The sequence below is a fragment of the Pseudophryne corroboree genome, chromosome 3 (assembly GCF_028390025.1).
Source record: "Pseudophryne corroboree isolate aPseCor3 chromosome 3, aPseCor3.hap2, whole genome shotgun sequence".
NCBI classification, from domain to species: domain Eukaryota; kingdom Metazoa; phylum Chordata; class Amphibia; order Anura; family Myobatrachidae; genus Pseudophryne; species Pseudophryne corroboree.
The window spans coordinates 510,154,089-510,176,036 of NC_086446.1; the positions used below are offsets into that span (position 1 = coordinate 510,154,089).

Genomic DNA, 21,948 nt, shown 5'->3' on the forward strand with positions numbered 1-21,948 from the left:
ACCTTGCCTGTTTATGTACGACTGCTGTTACATTGTCCGACAGGATCTGCACGGGATCTTGAAGAAGATGTACCGCTTGTAGAATCCGTTGTAAATGGCTCTCAATTCCAGAATGTTTATGTAAATGAAGGCTTCCTGACTTGACCATTTTCCTTGGAAGATTTCCCCCTGTGTGACAGCTCCCCAGCCTCGGAGACTTGCATCTGTGGTTATTAGGACCCAGTCGTGAATCCCAAACCTGCGTCCCTCTAGTAGGTGAGAACTGTGTAGCAACCACAGGAGAGAAATCCTGGCTTTGGGGGACAGGATTATTTTCCGGTGCATGTGTAGGTGGGATCCGGACCACTTGTCCAATAGGTCCAACTTGAATACTCTGGAATGAAATCAGCCAAACTGTATGGCCTTGTAGGCCGCTACAATTTTCCCCAACAACGGAATGCACTGACGCTTGTTGGTTTCAATATTTGTTTGACCATTTTCTGGATTTCCAGAGCCTTTTCCACTGGAAGAAATACTCTCCGTACTTCTGTGTCCAGAATCATCCCTAAAAAGAACAATCTTGTCGTCGGTTCCAACTGCGACTTTGGAAAATTCATGATCCAACAGTGTTGTTGGAGTATTGACAGGGAGAGTGCGATGTTCTGCAACAACTGTTCCCTGGATCTCGTTTTTATCAGGAGATCGTCCAGATAAGGAATTATATTGACTCCTTTTTAACGAAGGAGGACCATCATCTCCGCCATCACCTTGGTCCGAATGGCAACGTCTCAAACTGGTAATGGCAATCCTGTACTGTGAATCTCACATAAGCTTGGTGAGGAGGATAAATGGGAACATACAAGTAAGCATCTTTTATGTCTACTGACTGGAAATCACTACCCTCAGGGATTCCATCTTGAACTTGAACCTTTTCAGGTAGAGATTCAGATTTTTCAGGTTTAAAATCGGTCTGACCGAGCCGCCCGGCTTCGGAACCTACGAAGAGGCTTGAATAAAAAACCGTCTCCTTACTGTGCCAAGGGTACCAGGACAATGACCTGATCCTGACATAATTTTTGAATTGTCGTTGTTACTGCCTCTCTTCCCGGAAGAGAAGCTGGCAAGGTCGATTTGAAAAATCGGCATGGTGGGACGTCTTGAAACTCTAGTTTGTACCCATGGGACACTATTTGTAAGACCTGATAATGCTGATTTATCCTTAGGAATGAAAGCTATACCTTAAACACACCTTAAATACACTTTACCCTGGAGCCGCTGCGGCCGCTGTACTTAATACACACTCTACGTACTTTGTACGCTATTAGCGTACAAAGTCCCGTGCTGTGTACGGACTTAGCGTACAAACGCCACGCTGACGGTACAAAGTACTCACAGCGCGTACACACCCAGAGATACACTTTAAACCTTTTACAGCAATGCAATGATAATACACTTTAAACCTTAGCAGGACAATGAAGACACGACACCAGATTGTAATTAAACCGCTGGGTTCCGACACCACAGGGTATTATTGCTGAAAGGGGGTTACAATACAAATAATACAATACAATATAACAGAGTAAATGGCTACATTCAATATTACATACGTGAGTGGATTCGCTTGCGCTACCCAGTCCGGTCCTCCATCATCTGATAGATAACGTTGTGAGTCTTGTGTCTGACCAGGCCTGCAGTAGGCTCTCTTTATACAATTCTTCCAAAAAGCAATACAATAGATACTGTAATTTCTTTGTCCATTGGACACAGGAATGCACATTTACAGTACAGGAGAGGTCATAGGTCGGTTTGAATAGGTAGGCGATGTCTTTCCCAACTGCTCTTGTGGGTGGTCTCCTCTGAATTCCCGCCGCATACATAATGTACAGTAAATACAGTTTATATCTATATTCTGCTCCTGCACATAACTATCCGCAGGAACATGCGATCTTTCTCAAAGCAACACCGGAATGTTACCCTTAAAATACCCTTCAGCTGGATACCAAACACCACCTTATAACCTTGTTCTGTCCCCTCCTATTCTGTAAAGGTGAATCCCTTTGTTCTGAAACCATTTAAACTGTTGTTACTTTCTGATGTGGTGCAGGGAGGCTATGTGTACATTATGCACTATTTGGATTAAATATGTAATGTGTTTTGATAGCTTTCCATGCGTTCACAAACTCTACCGTAAATACCCATACCACACGCTAATGCGCAGGACCGCGGGAGCGATCATACGCAAACTGCGAATATGTGCACGCACGACAGAACAAGTACACGCGCGGAGGCCATCGGTGTGTAGTTTATACGTGATGTGTGTACTGCAATATTTTTCGACTTTGACAGTCCCATTGGTCCAGGCCAGATTGAATCCAGATTTGAATGAAAAGTTTCAGACGTGCTCCCACCTGAGCGGACTCCCGCAAGGGAGCCCCAGCATTATGCTGCAGATTTGGCAGAAGCAGGGGTGGACTTCTGCTCCTGCAATCCGGGAGACGCTGCAGATTTCTTTCCTTTTCCCCTTCCTGCAAAAAAGGGGGAACCTTTGGCCTTTTTGTATTTGTTGGGCCGAAAGGACTGTATGTGAGAGTTATGTGTCTTTTTCGCCGATGTAGGAGCATAAGGCAAGAATGTTGACTTACCTGCGGTAGCCGCCGAGACTAACGCATCCAGCCCATCACCAAACAAGTCCTCACCTTTATACAGGAGAGCCTCCATATTTCTTTTGGAATCTGCATCAGCATTCCACTGGCGAATCCACAACGCCCTCCGATCCGATACTTCCATGGTAGCGGTTCTTGATCCCATGAAACCAATATATTTCATGGTTTCTAGTACATACGCAGCAGTGTTTTAGATATGACCTAACGTTAGGAGTATCTCGTCTCCATCTATTGTGTCAATGTCTAATGACAAGTTTTCTGACCACTTTTCAATAGCCCTACTCACCCACGCACAGACAATGGTAGGCCTGAGTAGTGTCCCATTGGCCACATCCATAGATCACCTCACTCACTTGCGGTCTGTCGGCTCCTTAAGTGAAGCCATTCCAGGCGCAGGGAGAAACACCTTTTCTCTTTTATGACAGGGCCCTGTCTAAAATGCGGGGTGACTCCCACCTTTTGGAAAAAGGTAAGCTGCCTGAATTCCTTTTGGGAATCTGAAATTTCTTTCCAGGTTAAATCAGACTCCCTCCAAGAGACTGTTCAACTCCTGAGGTGGAGGGAAAATTACATTACTTCTTTACTAAAGTAAACCCTCTCCTTTTGGTAAAAGAGGGGGTTTTCGTAACTTCTAACACCTCCTTTATAGCTAAAACATGTTTTGAATGCCTTTTGCTAACTTAGGACCTATTCCCCTGGAATCACTAGTGTCAACACAGGAATCAGAGTCCGTATCGGTATCAGTTTGTACTACTTGTTTGTATGTGACCCAGAGGGGTCCCTGTGGATGAAAGGCAGAACTATTAAAAATTACATCTTCAACAGATTATATTCAGTTTTCTGTATGAGATTCAGTCCAACCTCTTACTGATATGATTCACACTATCGTGTAACCTTTCACCCTGTCAGGCTCTTGGTGTCATATTACACCTCTGTGTCTCTAACATGTCTCCCACAGAGGAAGAATTCCCTGCCACAGAAATGTCACACACGTGCACAACCACACCACAGACACTCCGGGACTTATAGGGGACAGACCCACAGTAAAATCTGTCAGAGGGACACAGATAGTATTTGCCAGTTCACAACCCAGCGCCAGTAACACAATGTCTGTGAACACAAAATGCCCACTGACATGCAGCGCTTTTATAATGCTAATCACACAATTATATAGCACCAAATTCACTGTCCCCCCCCCCCTGTTTTGCACCCTGATACTTGTTCAGTAGTGGAGGAGGACCAGCGTTGTTTCTGCAGCCTGAGGAGAGAGAGAAAATGGCGCTGAGCAGTGTGCTGGCTGACTGAGGAGGAAGCTCGCTCTTCAATGGTGTGTTTCTCCTCAGCTTTTATGAGGTAATTTTTTATACTGGTGGGGGTAGGAGTGCGCCACAGCAACTTATGCCCCTTATTTATGCCAGTTTCCATAGCTTTCATGCTGCCCAGGGCACCCCCCCCCCCCGCGCCCTGCAGTGCCTGTGTATGTGTGGGCAACATGGCGCGCTGCGCTCCCGCCAGCCGTGCGGTACCTTTAGCCGTCACTTTCTTGATAGAAGATCTGTCTTCTAACACTCAACTGTCTTCTGACTTCTGGCTCTGTGAGGGGGGTGACGGCGTGCTGTGGGAGTGAGCATCTAGGCACGGCTAGCGTTCAGTTCCCTTCAGGAGCTAATGGTGTCCTGTCAGCCAGAAGCAGAGCCATGAAACTCTTTAGGAAGTTGGTTCCTACTTTTGCCCCCTCAGTCCCACCAAGCAGGGAGACTGTTGCCAGCAGTTCTCCAAGAAAATAAAAAAACCTAACATGTCTTTTCAGAGAAACTCAGTAGAGCTCCTTTGGAGTGCATCCAGTCTGCCTGGGTACATTACTAAAACTGAGGTCTGGAGGAGGGGCATAGAGGGAGGAGCCAGTTCACACCCTTGAAAGGTCTTAAAGTGCCCATGGCTCCTGCGGAACCATCTATTCTCCATGGTACTGAAGTGGACCCAGCATCCTCTAGGACATATGAGAAAATTAATTGGAAATTCCATGAGGAATACCTTTCCTGGCAATTACGTCAAAGTACAGAGACTTCTGTAATGGTGGATTCCAGTGGGATGAATAAATACTGTGAGTAGGATGTGCACACTGATGAGGATGCAATGATGATGACATCTAGCCACTGTAAAGCTGTTGCCTTAAACCGATTGGTAGCTAAGTTTGTGGTGGCCCAAACAAATCAAGCACTTCAGCCACAAAAGCTGCAGCCCCTGTCGCTGGAGGGCTTTGTTTGTTAGTGTGCATGTCCTTTTTTATATGCAACATAAGGGTGGGTGGGAGGACAATTCCATGTTGCTTCACCATTCATTTCTCCCACTGCTGTGTGTCAGTGCTTCATAGATATGCTATAAACTGCTGTGTGTTTGTGCTACTGCTTTGTCGTTTAGTGAACCAGCATGCTTGCTGCAGACTTTGGCTAAAGTGGATGAAAACAACATTGTGAGCTGTAAGGTGTTCAAAATTGAGTGGAAATGACTGGAAATTAATGTTATTGAGGTTGATATTACTCTAGGAACAAATACATGCCCAAATTAAGTGATATCAATTTATAAAAAAATCCAAATCCATATCCAAAGCCAGTCACGGCGGTTTGGCAAATCCAAATCCGGTCGATGAATCAGAACTAAATACAAATCCAGAAAAAATGGCCAAGCACACATCCCTAACAAACACAAAAGATAACTGTATAACACAACGAAAGGCAAGGTTAAGGGCTATTAGAAAGTAGAGGATAAGGCAACACACTATGGGGTATATGCAATTAGCGGCGAATCGCGGCAAATTATCGCCGTTTTTTTAATTCAACACAATTCGACCGTCCAATTTCGGCAAGTGGTTGCCGAAATTCACCATATTCAATGGAACACGGATTCGACAGTCCCGCGGGCGAAAAACGTCCGATTTGGCGGATTTTGCCGCAATTTTAAAAAAACAGGGAAAAACCCGAAAAAAAATGGCGTGGGGTCCCCCCTCCAAAGCATAACCAGCCTCGGGCTCTTCGAGCTGGTCCTGGTTCTAAAAATGCGGGGTAAAAATTGACAGGGGATCCCCCGTATTTTTAAAACCAGCACCGGGCTCTGCGCCTGGTGCTGGTGCAAAAAATACGGGGGACAAAAAGAGTAGGGGTCCCCCGTATTGTTTACACCAGCATCGGGCTCCACTAGCTGGACAGATAATGACACAGCCGGGGGTCACTTTTATACAGTGCCTTGCGGCCGTGGCATTAAATATCCAACTAGTCACCCCTGGCCGGGCTACCCTGGGGGAGTGAGGACCCCTTCAATCAAGGGGTCCCCCCCCAGCCACCCAAGGGCCTGGGGTGAAGCCCGAGGCTGTCCCCCCCATCCAAGGGCTGCGGATGGGGGGCTGATAGCCTTGTCAAAATTTAAAGAATATTGTTTTTTCCAGTAGTACTAGAAGTCCCAGCAAGCCTCCCCCGCAAGCTGGTACTTGGAGAACCACAAGTACCAGCATGCGGGAGAAAAACGGGCCCGCTGGTACCTGTAGTACTACTGGAAAAAAAATACCCAAATAAAAACAGGAGACACACACCGTGACAAGTACAACTTTATTACACACTGCCGACACACATACATACTTACCTATGTTGACACGCCGACTGCCACAGTCTCCGACGATCCGAGGGTACCTGTGAAAAAAATTATACTCACCTGCCAGTGTCCAGAGATAAATCCACGTCCAGAGATAATCCTCGTACTTGGCAAAAAAAAAACACGAACACCCGAACCACCGGACTGAAAGGGGTCCCATGTTGACACACGGGACATCACGTGACTCCTGTCACTGAGGTCCCTGCAGCCAATCAGGAAGCGCTACTCCGTGGCGCTCACCTGATTGGCTGTGCGCGTCTAAGCTCAGACAGCGCATCGCACAGTTGCCTCCATTACTTTCAATGGTGGGAACTTTGCCGTCAGCGGTGGGGTTACCCGCGGTCAGCCGCTGACCGGCGGGTGACCCCACCGCTAACCGCAAAGTTCCCACCATTGAATATAATGGAGGGAGCTGTGCGATGCGCTGACAGCTCAGACGCGCACAGAGCCAATCAGCAGAGTGCAAGGACGTTGCGCTCGCTGATTGGCTTACAAGACCTTTCAGTGACAGCAGTCACGGGGGGGTCTCTCTGCATTCGGGGAAAGGGGTCCCATGTGTCAACATGGGACCCCTTTCAGTCCGCTGGTCGGGTGTTCGTTTTCTTTTTTTGACAAGTACGTGGATTTATCTCTGGACCATGGATCAGGTGAGTATAATTATCTTTTATTTTCAGGTACCCGTGGATTCTACTTGGAGAAGAGGACCGACTGCTTCGTGTCAACATAGGTAAGTATGTGTGTGTCGGCAGTGTGTAATAAAGTTGTACTTGTCACGGTGTGTGTCTCCTGTTTTTATTTGGGTATTTTTTTTCCAGTAGTACTACAGGTACCAGCGGGCCCGTTTTTCTCCCGCATGCTGGGACTTGTGGTTCTCCAAGTACCAGCTTGCGGGGGAGGCTTGCTGGGACTTGTAGTACTATTGGAAAAAACAATATTCTGTCATTTTACTCAAGGCTATCAGCCTCCCATCCGCAGCCCTTGGATGGGGGGGACAGCCTCGGGCTTCACCCCTGGCCCTTGGGTGGCTGGGGGGGGACCCCTTGATTGAAGGGGTCCCCACTCCCCCAGGGTACCCCGGCCAGGGGTGACTAGTTGGATATTTAATGCCACGGCCGCAAGGCACTGTATAAAAGTGACCCCCGGCTGTGGCATTATCTGTCCAGCTAGTGGAGCCCGATGCTGGTGTAAAAAATACGGGGGACCCCTACTCTTTTTGTCCACCGTATTTTTTGCACCAGGCGCAGAGCCCGGTGCTGGTTTTAAAAATACGGCGGATCCCCTGTCAATTTTTCCCCCGCATTTTTAGAACCAGGACCAGCTCGAAGAGCCCGAGGCTGGTTATGCTTTGGAGGGGGGACACCACGCCATTTTTTATCTGAATTTTACCATTCCATCTAAAAAAAATAAAAATAAATTTATTTTAAAAAATATATAAATAATACTTGTGCCTCCAAAAAAGACAAACCAAGTACCTAATCCCTTCTAATATAAATAGATATGCTATTATCAATAAAAAAAACACTAAAAAAAACATGTTTTAAATTTTTTTTATTAGTTTCACCCACCAAAGTGTGGCGGATTGAAAATGATGAATTTACTGTCTAAAAGCACTGTTGTCGAATTTCCAAACTTCAATTGAATATACTTTGGTCGAATTGCAGCACTTGTATCATTGCAGAAAAGTCGAATTTGACAAAAGTAAAATTTCAAAAAGTCGAATTTTGAAAGTCCGTTTTTTTGACGGAAAGCACTGAATTGCATTGACGATTTTTTTTTTTTGCGAAAAATTCCCGAAATTCGACAATTTCGGGAATTCGACCGCAATTGCATATACCCCTATGGCTAATAAAAGCAGCAATGATAAGTTGTACTCGGAGGAAAAGGCAATTTTTTCTATTAGTTACTTAGTGGATTCATAGTTATCTTTTCTCACATATTTTTCTTCTCTGTATTTATTTGAAAGCTCCTGCTTAGAAAGAACAGGATTTCTGTCTAATAATTGATTTTGGTATATATACCACAAAATAATTTCTCCCATCTGTTGTTCCTTATTCAGGTTCATCACATATGTACCTCTGTTTCTTTCATTCTCTGTACTATACTATGCTATTGCAAGATAGTAAAAAGCAGAAGTTAGGATACATCTTGATAAGGACCATCTCTATCCCTACTGTCCTCTATAAGATGGTTGAAATGCAATAGCTGCTCTCTCATTTCTTATCCACTGCTATTAACAAATGAGGGAAAGCAGAAGTCACTATGCACAATCTACCACCTTCCTATTACTCTCTGTTGGGAGCTTTGTGACTCTCATCCCCTGTTCACTGTCCTGATGACACAAAGACAACAGCAGAAGTCATCACACCCCCTTTTCATTAACATTTTACCTTTCCACTATTTCTGAAACTCTGATATCCAACCAACTGGCTGATGTGAGTCTCGTGTCTTGGTTTTGCAAAACTACCCTCAAGTGTTTTGTTTGGATTTAAATCTTGGTTTTGGATCTCTTTAGAATGTATAAAAAACAACTGAAATCATTTAATTTTTGCAATCTAGAACCCAAAATTCAGACTTAAAATCCAAAATTCGAACCGCAGGATGGTCCGAACCGGGACTAGGTTTGGATCGGGCCCCTAAAATTCAGGTGAGTTTGGATTTCAGAAGAACCAAACTGCACATCTCTACTATACAGTAGTGGTTTTATAACTTAATATTAATTCTGATTATTCAGACACATACCATTACTGTTGGAATTATTATCTTATATAAGAGATTGTGGTGTGTTCATTTTATTAGGTGTAATATCTCACTGTTACACACGTATCACAGAATTTGTATATTTCGCACTTGTAACACTATCACTACATTTTGAATGTAAGTCAGACAGAAAGTGTACTGTTTGCAGACAGAAGGCATCTGCAGATCACAAAGGAATGTAACTTGCATTCCCACTGTAAACACACACACACACACACACACACACACACACACACACACCTTCACATATAGTATATAAATACAGACTGACAATTTTCTATATACAGTACACACAGTGTGTACACTGTGTATTAATAGACACCTGCAAATCCTGTGTTTGCCCCTGAGATTTCGATAAGACAGAGCCCGCAGACCTGGCATGATGCCTGGCCCCAAGAGCTCTGTCTCGCATTGGTCATTCTGAATGACAGATAATATGCAGCCACTTGACCTGCTGTTCAGGAGAGTCGGCTCATTGTAAAAGGTTTGGGAAAGGGAAGTCTAAAACATTGTGAATAGGAAGGTTTAATTTCCTACTGCTAGTAGCAGGAAACAAAAGTGATAGAAAAGCTAACTCTATAGATAATTATACATGAACTGTGGCGCACACTTAAAATACATACTGTATGTGATATGCTTTATATACAATAACTATTTTGTATTTTAAATTCATTTTTAGTCAGGTTAGTTGGAATAGGGATGGGATGTCAAAATTTTGCCTGACGAGTAAGTATTCCTATACAGATTGGTTGTGCTACTAAAACATAGGGGTCTATTTAAGATCTGCTGCAATTTAGCCCTGAAAAGTGGGATTGTTTATTGCCACATATCACATCATGGTCTATTCATTAAAAGAAACTCCAAAGTTTCTTTTAATTTATATACAAGTTCAGACCCGAATTATCTACTGCGCATGCCTGCCCACTGGCCCACACACGTGCAAGTACAGCTGGCAAGTATAGGCTGCCGGTATTGGATACAAAGATCCCTCACTTGCAAAAATGTACAGTATAAAAATCTAAAGATAACATTACATACTGGGTAAAGCTATGTTTATCAGAGCTTGGTAAAATTTTCACAGTCTCCCAAAACAGCTACAGAGCAGGGTTTCCCAAAACTCAGTCCTCAAGGCATCCTACCAGTCCAGGTTTTCAAGATATCTATGCTTGTGTACAGCTGGCTTAATCAAATTGACTGAGGTACTAATTAGGGCACCTGTGCATAAGCATGGATAACCTCAAAACATGGACTGTTAGGGTGCCTTGAGTACCGAATTTAGTAACCACTTTTATAGAGACTACTATTGTAAATGAAAATAGAGGGCCTGCTGCAAATAGCTCTGATATCTTTGTCGGGACCAATGTACCAATCCTCCCAAAATGGCAAACAATGAAATTAATAAATAATCCCCATAGGGGGAAGGCACTAATGGGATAGATATAATATTTATGCCACCAGCGAATGCACGGAATTGTTACTTATTCTTACATGGAGTACCTTGTTACTTGTCAAGTAACTTGACAAATTAGTATCTATCACCAGTCCTGATTATTGGTGTAAGAAAGGGTATCCGTTAACATGGTCGACCATGTTATGGTCGACAGTCATTAGGTCGACCACTATTGGTCGACATTGAGATGGTCGACATGGACACATGGTCGACATGTGAAAGGTCGACACGTGAAAAGGTCGACATGAGTTTTTTAACTTTTTTTTCTTTTGGGGAACTTTTCCATACTTTACGATCCACGTGGACTACGATTGGAACGGTAATCTGTGCCGAGCGAAGCGGTAGCGGAGCGAAGGCACCATGCCCGAAGCATGGCGAGTGAAGCGAGCCATGCGAGGGGACGCGGTGCACTAATTGGGGTTCCCAGTCACTTTACGCAAAAAACAACACCCAAAAAAGTAAAAAAACTCATGTCGACCTTTTCATGTGTCGACCATGTGTCCATGTCGACCATGTCAATGTCGCCCAATAGTGGTCGACCTAATGACTGTCGACCATAACATGGTCGACCATTCATACCGGAACCGTAAGAAAGGGTCATGGCCCTTTAAGAAAAGTGAATCAAACATTTAGGTTAAAATAAGCTAAAATTACATTATCAGCAGACATACAGATGTGTAACACCTTCAATATGCTAATACGCGAGACACAAATGACTTACAAAGAGGTAAATAAAACACACATTCTACCTATTATCTTCATATAATATTTAGGTTACAATAAGCATAACTTACATTATGAGATGTCAAATCAGCAGACAAAGTTGATATCTGACAGTTTTCTACAAAGCAGTGACCTTTCTACTGAAGCTGAGTGACATCACAAAGGCTGATTATGATTTGAGCAAGTCACATGATCAGCATACTGAGGTTAAAAAAATAATCACATCCTGCCTGTGTTTTACCATTGCTATCTATTTATAAGATATCCATCTAGGTTCAGGTTAAAAATAGTGGCAGGTAAGACTACATCTCCAGGCCTACAAATAAAAATAGGCCCATCACCATGATGGCAAGATGATGACCAGCCACCCAGCTTGACACACGGTTGGCCATAAATCATAATGTTAAACTCATATTTCTATTTTACTGACAAATGATGCAATTTGTCTTTTACATACTTAGGGAAACACTGAGAAAGGACAATAAAAAGGCTGACCATGGCTGCATTGGCTCAAGCATATGCTGTATTGTTATATTTATCTTACAATAGTCCTCTCAAACAAAAAAAGTGCAGTCTACCTCAGTTTCCTTTTTTACAATATCTTCTCCCCAATGCCCCATAGCAGCTTAGGTTGAGCAGTTAGATGAAACAAGGGAGCCTGAAGGCTTCCATGTCATGTTGCCTAGATGTGGTAGGCCATACAGGATAATGTCCCATTCAAAAATTTGAAATGTTGCAGATTTTTCCAATATCAAAATGTGAGCTTTATTTCAACACCCACATTCCTTAGAAGATAGTGTGACTGTGGTAAGATCACGCAAGATATGGACACATTAATCCATGCAGTTAGCGCCAGGCCCATCTCTGAAATATTTGTAGCTATACCTGAAACTTAGACTTGTGTGCCTATTAACATGCATAATATAGTAGATAATATAGTTGACAATTCTAACTATACTGTATATTGTTAACAACCTTTAATATGTTTTGGATGATGGGTTCGTCTAAGTCCAAAGTAAAGCATTTACTAAAGATCATTTTGACCTTCTGCAGACCCCCCCGCCTCCCCACATCAGTCTGTAAAGTTCTGCCCCACTGTGGTTTACAAGTGCTGCATAAAAATAAAGTGCAAAAATGTTCAAAATAAAGCGGCACAGAGCCCCCCCCCCATCCCCCCCCAAATGCATAATAAATTAGTCCGAGGCCTTGAAGATTAAGTTGGTAGTTGAAAAACTAGGCCGACAAAGAATATGGGGTTTCCCCCCCAACTTTCCATTAACAGCACTAGACTTTACCATCTAAGGCTAGTGGAACCATAGAGGGGAGACACAAAGAGTCGAGTCCCCCATCATGGTTTCAACTAGCCCTAAGCCAAATGGCACCAGGGCTGGGTTTTTATAGGGGAATTGGGTGCATAAAACAATGTGTCCCACCTCCTAGGTATACCCAACTATTCCTATGCATGTCTAGCATTGGATAAGGGAGAAAAAATAAGATTTTAAACCTACCGGTAAATCTTTTTCTCGTAGTCCGTAGAGGATGCTGGGGACTCCGTAAGGACCATGGGGATAGACGGGCTCCGCAGGAGACATGGGCACTTTAAGAAAGACTTTACGTCTGGGTGTGCACTGGCTCCTCCCTCTATGCCCCTCCTCTAGACCTCAGTTAGAGAAACTGTGCCCAGAGGAGATGGACAGTACGAGGAAAGGATTTTTGTTAATCCAAGGGCAAGATTCATACCAGCCACACCAATCACACCGTATAACTTGTGTATCAAGTAAACAGTTAACAGTTAACAGTATGAAAAAATAACGTAGCATCAGTCCAACCTGATGGAACTATGGTGGTCATTCCGAGTTGTTCGCTCGGTAATTTTCTTCGCATCGCAGCGATTTTCCGCTAAATGCGCATGCACAATGTTCGCACTGCGACTGCGCCAAGTAAATTTGCTATGCAGTTAGGTATTTTACTCACGGCATTACAAGGTTTTTCCTTCGTTCTGGTGATCGTAATGTGATTGACAGGAAGTGGGTGTTTCTGGGCGGAAACTGGCCGTTTTATGGGAGTGTGTGAAAAAACGCTACCGTTTCTGGGAAAAACGCGGGAGTGGCTGAAGAAACGGAGGAGTGTCTGGGCGAACGCTGGGTGTGTTTGTGACGTCAAACCAGGAACGACAAGCACTGAACTGATCGCACTGGAAGAGTAAGTCTCGAGCTACTCAGAAACTGCACAGAGAAGTCTTTTCGCAATATTGCAAATCTTTCGTTCGCAATTTTGATAAGCTAAGATTCACTCCCAGTAGGCGGCGGCTTAGCGTGTGCAAAGCTGCTAAAAGCAGCTTGCGAGCGAACAACTCGGAATGAGGCCCAATAACATAACCCTTCTGTAAGCAAAACTATATACAAGTCTCGCAGAAGTAGTCCGCACTTGGGACGGGCGCCCAGCATCCTCTACAGACTACGAGAAAAAGATTTACCGGTAGGTTTAAAATCTTATTTTCTCTAACGTCCTAGAGGATGCTGGGGACTCCGTAAGGACCATGGGGATTATACCAAAGCTCCCAAACGGGCGGGAGAGTGCGGATGACTCTGCAGCACCGATTGAACAAACAGGAGGTCCTCCTCAGCCAGGGTATCAAACTTATAGAACTTTGCAAAGGTGTTTGACCCCGACCAAGTAGCAGCTCGGCACAGCTGTAGTGCGGAAACCCCTCGGGCAGCCGCCCAAGACGAGCCCACCTTCCCAGTGGAATGGGCCTTAACCGATTTCAGTAACGGCAATCCTGCCGTAGAATGCGCCTGCTGAATCGTGTTACAGATCCAGCGAGCAATAGTCTGCTTTGAAGCAGGGCCGCCAACCTTGTTGGCTGCATACAGGACAAACAGTGTTTCTGTTTTTCTGATCCTAGCCGTTCTGGCCACGTAAATTTTCAAAGCCCTGACCACATCCAGGGACTCGGAATCCTCCAAGTCACGTGTAGCCACAGGCACGACAATAGGTTGGTTCATATGAAAGGATGAGACCATCTTAGGTAGGAATTGAGGACGGGTCCGCAATTCCGCTCTATCCATATGGAAAACCAGATAGGGGCTTTTATGTGATAAAGCCGCCAATTCCGAAACTCGCCTAGCTGAAGCCAAGGCTAACAACATGACCACCTTCCAAGTGAGATATTTCAACTCCACTGTTTTAAGTGGTTCAAACCAATGTGACTTAAGGAAACTTAACACCACGTTAAGGTCCCAAGGCACCACCGGAGGTACAAAAGGAGGCTGAATATGCAGTACTCCCTTCACAAAAGTCTGTACTGCAGGTAAAGAGGCCAATTCCTTTTGAAAGAAAATGGATAAGGCCGAAATCTGAACTTTAATGGAGCCTAATTTTAGGCCCAAATTCACTCCAGTTTGGTGGAATTGGAATTCTTCCGTAGGAGCATTCCTGGCCTCACACCAAGAAACATATTTACGCCATATTCGGTGATAATGTTTAGATGTCACGTCCTTCCTAGCCTTTATCAGCGTAGGAATGACCTCATCCGGAATTCCTTTTTCCGCTAGGATCCGGCGTTCAACCGCCATGCCGTCAAACGCAGCCGCGGTAAGTCTTGGAACAGACATGGCCCCTGTTGTAACAGGTCCTGTCGTAGAGGAAGAGGCCACGGATCTTCTGTGAGCATTTCCAGCAGATCCGGATACCAGGTCCTTCTTGGCCAATCTGGAACAATGAGAATTGTTCTCACTCCTCTTTTTCTTATTATTCTCAATACCTTGGGTATGAGAGGAAGAGGAGGAAACACATAAACTGACTGGAACACCCACGGTGTCACCAGGGCGTCTACTGCTACCGCCTGAGGATCTTTTGATCTGGCGCAATACCTCTGTAGCTTTTTGTTGAGACGGGATGCCATCATGTCTATCTGGGGCAGTCCCCACTGACTTGCAATCTGTGCGAAGACTTCCCGATGAAGTCCCCACTCCCCTGGATGCAGGTCGTGTCTGCTGAGGAAGTCTGCTTCCCAGTTGTCCACTCCCGGAATGAACACAGCTGACAGTGCGCTTACATGATTTTCCGCCCAGCGAAGAATCTTGGTGGCTTCCGCCATTGCCACCCTGCTCCTTGTGCCGCCTTGGTGGTTTACATGAGCCACTGCGGTGATGTTGTCTGACTGGATCAGAACTGGTTGGTCGCGAAGTAAGTTCTCCGCCTGACGTAGGGCGTTGTATATGGCCCTCAGTTCCAGGATGTTGATGTGAAGACAAGTCTCTTGACTTGTCCAGAGTCCTTGGAAGTTTCTTCCCCTTGTGACTGCTCCCCACCCTCTGAGGCTCGCGTCCGTGGTCACCAGGATCCAATCCTGAATGCCGAACCTGCGTCCTTCCAAAAGGTGAGCACTCTGTAGCCACCACAGGAGAGATACCCTGGCCCTGGGGGACAGGGTGATCCGCTGATGAATTTGTAGACGTGATCCGGACCACTTGTCCAAAAGGTCCCATTGGAAAGTCCTTGCATGGAACCTGCTGAAGGGAATGGCCTCGTATGTTGCCACCATTTTTCCCAGGACTTGAGTGCAATGATGCACAGACCCTTGTTTTGGCTTCAATAGGTTCTTGACTAGAATCATGAGTTCCTGAGCCTTTTCTATCGGGAGAAAAACCTTTTTCTGGTCTGTGTCCAGAACCATGCCCAAGGAGCTCAGACGAGTCGTAGGAACCAGCTGCGACTTCGGGATATTGAGAATCCAGCCGTGTTGCTGTAACACCTTCACTGAAAGTGACACACTGTTCAGTAACTTCTCTGGTGATCTGGCTTTTATGAGGAGATCGTCCAAGTACGGGATAATTGTGACACCCTGCTTGCGCAGGAGCACCACCATTTCCGCCATTACCTTTGTGAAAATCCTTGGGGCCGTGGGAAGCCCAAACGGCAACGTCTGAAATTGGTAATGACAATCCTGTACCGCAAATCTCAGGTACTCCTGATGAGGTGGATATATGGGAACATGAAGGTATGCATCCTTTATGTCCAGGGATACCATAAAATCCCCCCCTTCCAGGCTGGAGATGACCGCTCTGAGCGATTCCATTTTGAACTTGAACCGTTTTAAGTATAGGTTCAGGGATTTTAAATTCAATATGGGTCTGAGCGAACCGTACGATTTCGGAACTACAAACAGGGTGGAGTAGTATCCCTTCCCTCTCTGAAGTAGGGGAACTTCGACCACCACTTGTTGAAGACACAATTTGTGAATGGCATTTAACACTATCTCCCTTTCCAGGGGAGAAGTCGGTAGAGCCAATTTGAAAAACCGGCGAGGAGGCATCTCTTCGAATTCCAGCTTGTATCCCTGAGAAACAATTTCTATTGCCCAGGGATCCACCTGTGAGTGAACCCAGATGTGGCTGAAAAGTCGAAGACGTGCCTCCACTGGGGCGGACTCCCCCAGCGGAGCCCCAGCGTCATGCGGTGGATTTTGCAGAGGCCGGGGAGGATTTCTGTTCCTGGGAACTAGCTGTGCTGTGCAGCTTTTTACCTCTGCCCTTACCTCTGGTAAGAAAGGACGATCCACGCACTCTTTTGCTTTTATTTGAACGAAAGGACTGCATTTGATAATGTGGCGCTTTCTTAGGTTGTGAGGGAACATAAGGCAAAAAATTTGATTTACCTGCCGTAGCTGTGGAGACCAGGTCCGAGAGAGCTTCCCCAAACAATTCCTCCCCCTTGTAAGGTAAAACCTCCATATGTCTTTTTGAGTCGGCATCATCTGTCCACTGCCGGGTCCAGAGGACTCGTCTAGCAGAGATTGACATAGCGTTTATTCTGGAACCCAGTAAACTAATGTCTCTTTGAGCATCCCTCATATATAAGACAGCATCCTTTATATGGCCTAGGGTCAATAAAATGGTATCCTTATCTAGGGTTTCAATCTCCGCCGATAAGGAATCTGTCCATGCTGCAACCGCGCTACAAACCCAGGCCGACGCAATTGCCGGTCTGAGTAATGTACCAGAATGTGTGTAAATGGATTTCAAGGTAATCTCCTGCTTGGATCCTTGACGGTAGCCGTATCTTGTGATGGCAGCGCTATCTTTTTTGACAAGCGTGTCAACGCTTTGTCCACCTTAGGGGAGGATTCCCACCGTATCCTGTCCGTTGGCGGGAAAGGATACGCCATAAGAATCCTTTTGAGAATCTGCAGTTTTTTGTCTGGAGATTCCCAAGCTTTTTCACATAATTCGTTCAACTCATGTGAGGAGGGAAAAGTCACCTCGGCTTTTTTCCCTTATACATGTGTACCCTCGTGTCAGGGACAGGGGGTTCCTCTGTGATATGCAACACTTCTTTTATTGCAATAATCATATATCGAATACATTTATCCACTTTCGGCTGTAACTTCACATCATCGTAGTCGACACTGGAGTCCGAATCCGTGTCGGTATCAGTGTCTGGTATTTGGGATAGTGGGTGCTTCTGAGACCCTGAAGGTCCCGGCGACATAGGGACAGACACGGGTTCACTCCCTGACTGTTCCTTAGCCTCAGCTTTGTCTAATCTCTTGTGCAATAAGTTCACACTAGCACTTAAAACATTCCACATGTCACCCAGTCAGGTGTCGGCACCGCCGACGGAGACCTCACATTCATACGCTCCCCCTCCTCTCAAGGTGAGCCTTCTACCTCAGACATGTCGACACACGCGTACCGACACACCACACACACACAGGGAACCTCTTATCTGAAGACAGTTTCCCCACCAGGCCCTTTGGAGAGACAGAGAGAGAGTATGCCAGCACACACCCCAGCGCTGTATGACCCAGGACAAAAACACAATAATATTATGTTTACCCAGATAGCGCTGTTTACATATACAATATGCACCAATTTTGTGCCCCCCCCCCCCTCTTTAAAACCCTCTGTCTACCGTGGTATAAGCAGGGCAGAGTCCGGGGAGCTTCCTCTCAGCGGTGCTGTAGAGAAAAAATGGCGCTGTGTGTGCTGAGGGAGAAGCCCCACCCCCTCGGCGGCGGGCTTCTGTCCCCCTGAAAATCTCAAAATTTGGCGGGGGCTCTTATATATGTACAGTGCCCAGCTGTACATATACTTATTTTTGCCAAAAGAGGTCTATATGCTGCCCAGGGCGCCCCCCCTGCGCCCTGCACCCTTACAGTGACTGCCGTGTGTGAGGTGTATGGGAGCAATGGCGCACAGCTGCAGTGCTGTGCGTTACCTCAGTGAAGATCATGAAGTCTTCTGCCGCCTCTGAAGTCTTCTTTTCTTCTCATACTCACCGGCTTCTATCTTCCGGCTCTGCGAGGGGGACGGCGGCGCGGCTCTGGGACGGACGGCGAGGGTGAGACCTGCGTACCAATCCCTCTGGAGCTAATGGTGTCCAGTAGCCTAAGAAGCAGAGCCTTGAAACTCACAGAAGTAGGTCTGCTTCTCTCCCCTCAGTCCCTCGATGCAGGAAGTCTGTTGCCAGCAGGCTCCCTGAAAATAAAAAACCTAACAAATATACTTTCTGTCAGGAAGCTCAGGAGAGCTCCCTGAAGTGCACCCATCTCCTCTGGGCACAGTATCAAACTGAGGTCTAGAGGAGGGGCATAGAGGGAGGAGCCAGTGCACACCCAGACGTAAAGTCTTTCTTAAAGTGCCCATGTCTCCTGCGGAGCCTGTATATCCCCATGGTCCTTACGGAGTCCCCAGCATCCTCTAGGACGTTAGAGAAATATGTATTGCATTTTATCATTGGTGCACTACAGGTACCAGAAAGGCCTGGTGTCTAAAATGGCTGCAAAGACATGCCCGAACTTGGGCAACCACAAATGCCAGCATGCCCTAGCCAAAATAACCTTACTCTTTCATCAATTTCTTATTTGCAATTGCATTGGGAAAGGTCAACTTCAGAATAAAGTAGGCATCTTTGAACTTGGCAAAAAGAAAAACCATGGTAAAATGTTGCAGTAATTCTCCCATAAAGAGCCCGTCTGAATCACAAGATGATAGTGTACACTTGCATAGTAATGGAAGAATGGGAGCACTCTTGCACCAGCATAAGATTGGGGATGGGGGTGCACAGGAAACTATACACAAGCCCCTTCCTCTGATAAACTGCCCCTGGCCAATGCTGCAGCTGTGCTAGCGCTACAAATGGAAGTTTCTGTATGACGTAAGATTACTTGAATTATGATGTCAGCTATATGCAACAGTTATGTTATTGCAGTACTACAATTCCTCACCCGATAATCCCTTTCTTTCAGGACATGCCTTAAGATGCAGAACACATCCTGCACAGAGGACAGGATTCAGCATGCACTGGAGAGATGTCTGCACGCTCTCAGAAGGGGTTCCGACTGTTGCTCTCCCTCTTCTTCCTGGACAGGTGCGATTTCTGGGACTGCTTAACAACATGGAGCCTAAATGTTTTCAGACTCGCAAGTTACCAAAAGTGATTGCTATGGGTTACATCATAAATGTTTATTTATCTGATACATGTGCAAAATATATCCATTTGAGTCTCTGTAAATGGGTAATATATTTGGTTGTACATTCTGTCTTGCAACTTGTAATAAAACATTGCTTTACCTTCCAGGTATTTAAAGCATATCATCAAACAGAGCTGTTTATTTCCGTTGCCCTGGGTTATAATACACTGCTAAGCTCTCTACATTGGATATGGTTGCACGCAGACAGCAGGTTGATATTGTGTCCCAGGGCAACGAACAGAAACAAGTCTGCTGACAACATGCATGTAGCCAGGACTCCCTTCTACTGCCAGCTTGTATGGGGAGGGTCCTGTTACTGGGTGCATTTCATTCTCATAACTGGGGTCTTTTTATTTTTAATAATGATAAGTTTTATGATGAAAGGAGTTGATGGGGGTCAATTCGGTCAATGATCCGTTAAATTATACATACCAAATAATAACAGAATGACACATTATATTACTACTTTCATATGAATTAGTGATTAGATACCAGTTTGCTGAAGGTGTACACCCATTTAAATGTACAGGGCACACTGATACCCCTTTTCCACTATATTTCGGGTCGCAGCCGTGTCGCCCGACACGGCTGCGACCCGTGCTACAGCCCCCTTTCAGCAGCGCTCACCAACCCGGCATATTGCCGGGTTGGTGACGCTACTACTGATGCGGCAGGGGCGGCGCTGGGAGATCACATGATCTCCCAGCGCTGCCCTCCCTATGCACTGTGAACGGGAGCCGTGTCGCCTCGACGCGGCTTCCGTTCACACTAGACAGCTAGCCGGGTTGAACACGTGTTCAACCCGGCTAGCTACCCGGGTAGGATTCCTGGATCACTTGATCCGGAAATTTGCCGGGGGACCCGTTTCCACTAGGGAAAAACACGGGTAAATGCGCGCCCCCGCGCATTTACCCGTGTTTTAAGGAGCTAGTGGAAAAGGGGTATCAGACTGAGAGCTTTCTAGATAGCAGTTACAGGCCAAGTCCCAAGAACCCTTAAAACAGATAAATAAGAGAGCAGTCTGTAATGTTATTATAAAAGTCATAGAGAACTATTTATTCACTAGGTGATTCATTGCGCCCTACGGGCGCTCTTCACACCGTCGTAAGGGGCTGCGCCCCCTTAACCCTTGCACGCCCGTGTGGCATGCAATATGTGTATTATATGGAGTATTACCTCCAATCATAATTGTGGGAGTGGTTAATTATTGCACGGACAAAGGGCGTGCGATGGTTAAGGGGTCGTAGCCCCTTGCAACGACGTGAACAGCGCACGCAGGGCCTGATGAATCACCTAGTAGGTGCTGTGGTTGGGGGAGTGGCGGGTGTGGGGGAGGCACAGAAGGGGGAGGGGGTCTGGGGGTGCCGCGGATGGGGGAGGGGGTCCGGGGATGCCTCAGATGGGGGAGGGGGTCCGGGGATGCCGCGGGTGGGGGAGGGGCGGTTGCGGGTGGGGGAGAGGCGGGTGCGTGTGTGCCGTGGGTGGGGGAGGGGGTCTGGAGCCATCGCGGGTAGGAGCGGTTGTGGGGGTGTCGCAGGTGGGGGAGGGGCGGGTGAGGTGGTGCTGCGGGTGGGGAAGGGGCAGGTGCGGGAGTGCTGCGGGTGGGGGAGGGAGTCTGGAGCCACCGCGGGTGGTGGAGGGGGGGTGTGGGGGTGCTGCGGATGGGGCCCGGAGGTACTGCGAGTGGGGGAGGGGCGGGTAATGCTTCTCCTCCTGGAAGCAGCTAAGCTGCTGTCCTCCCTTTGGCAGTGGCTCTCCCAGAGACTCGCACAGCAGCCAAGCAGCCAGTCACTATTGTTAGCGCCGGTATCCCAATGCACCGCATTACAGGGAAGAAGATGCACTTAATAAACGGGATCAGTACAAAACCCCACTGGACGGGATCCCGGCGGTCGACACCGGAATTCCGACCAGCACAATCCAGACAGGGGTGGCGAGCGGAATGCGGCCCCTTGCTGCGGGCACGGTGCCTCGCTACGCTTGGCACACTAATTTATTCTCCCTCTATGGGTGTCGTGGACACCCACGGAGGGAGAATATGTCGGGATTGTGCCGGTCGGGATTCCGGTGTCGGTATTTCGTCCGGCGGGATCTTGACAGCATCCCCAATGCTCCGGCGCTAAGGGCTGCTGGGAGCTGTAGTTTATTTAGTGCGTACTGTAATGCGGCGCGTTGGGACACCGGCGCTAACAATAGTGACTGGCTGGTAGAACTGACTGACTGGCTAAATCAATGTAAAAAGGTGAGAGTGC

General features: G+C 46.5%; 1 protein-coding gene across 2 annotated transcripts in view; it reads left to right on the top strand.

Annotated features, from left to right (window-relative positions):
• PIK3R5 (phosphoinositide-3-kinase regulatory subunit 5) overlaps window positions 1–21,948 on the top strand; it is a 241,652-nt gene that overhangs the window by 107,446 nt on the left and 112,258 nt on the right. For both annotated transcript variants that reach the window (XM_063961044.1, XM_063961045.1), the window contains exon 2: window positions 19,472–19,593. In XM_063961044.1, coding sequence (XP_063817114.1) covers window positions 19,485–19,593 — 109 coding nt within the window. In that variant the 5' untranslated portion in view covers window positions 19,472–19,484. The remainder of the gene's footprint in view (window positions 1–19,471; window positions 19,594–21,948) is intronic.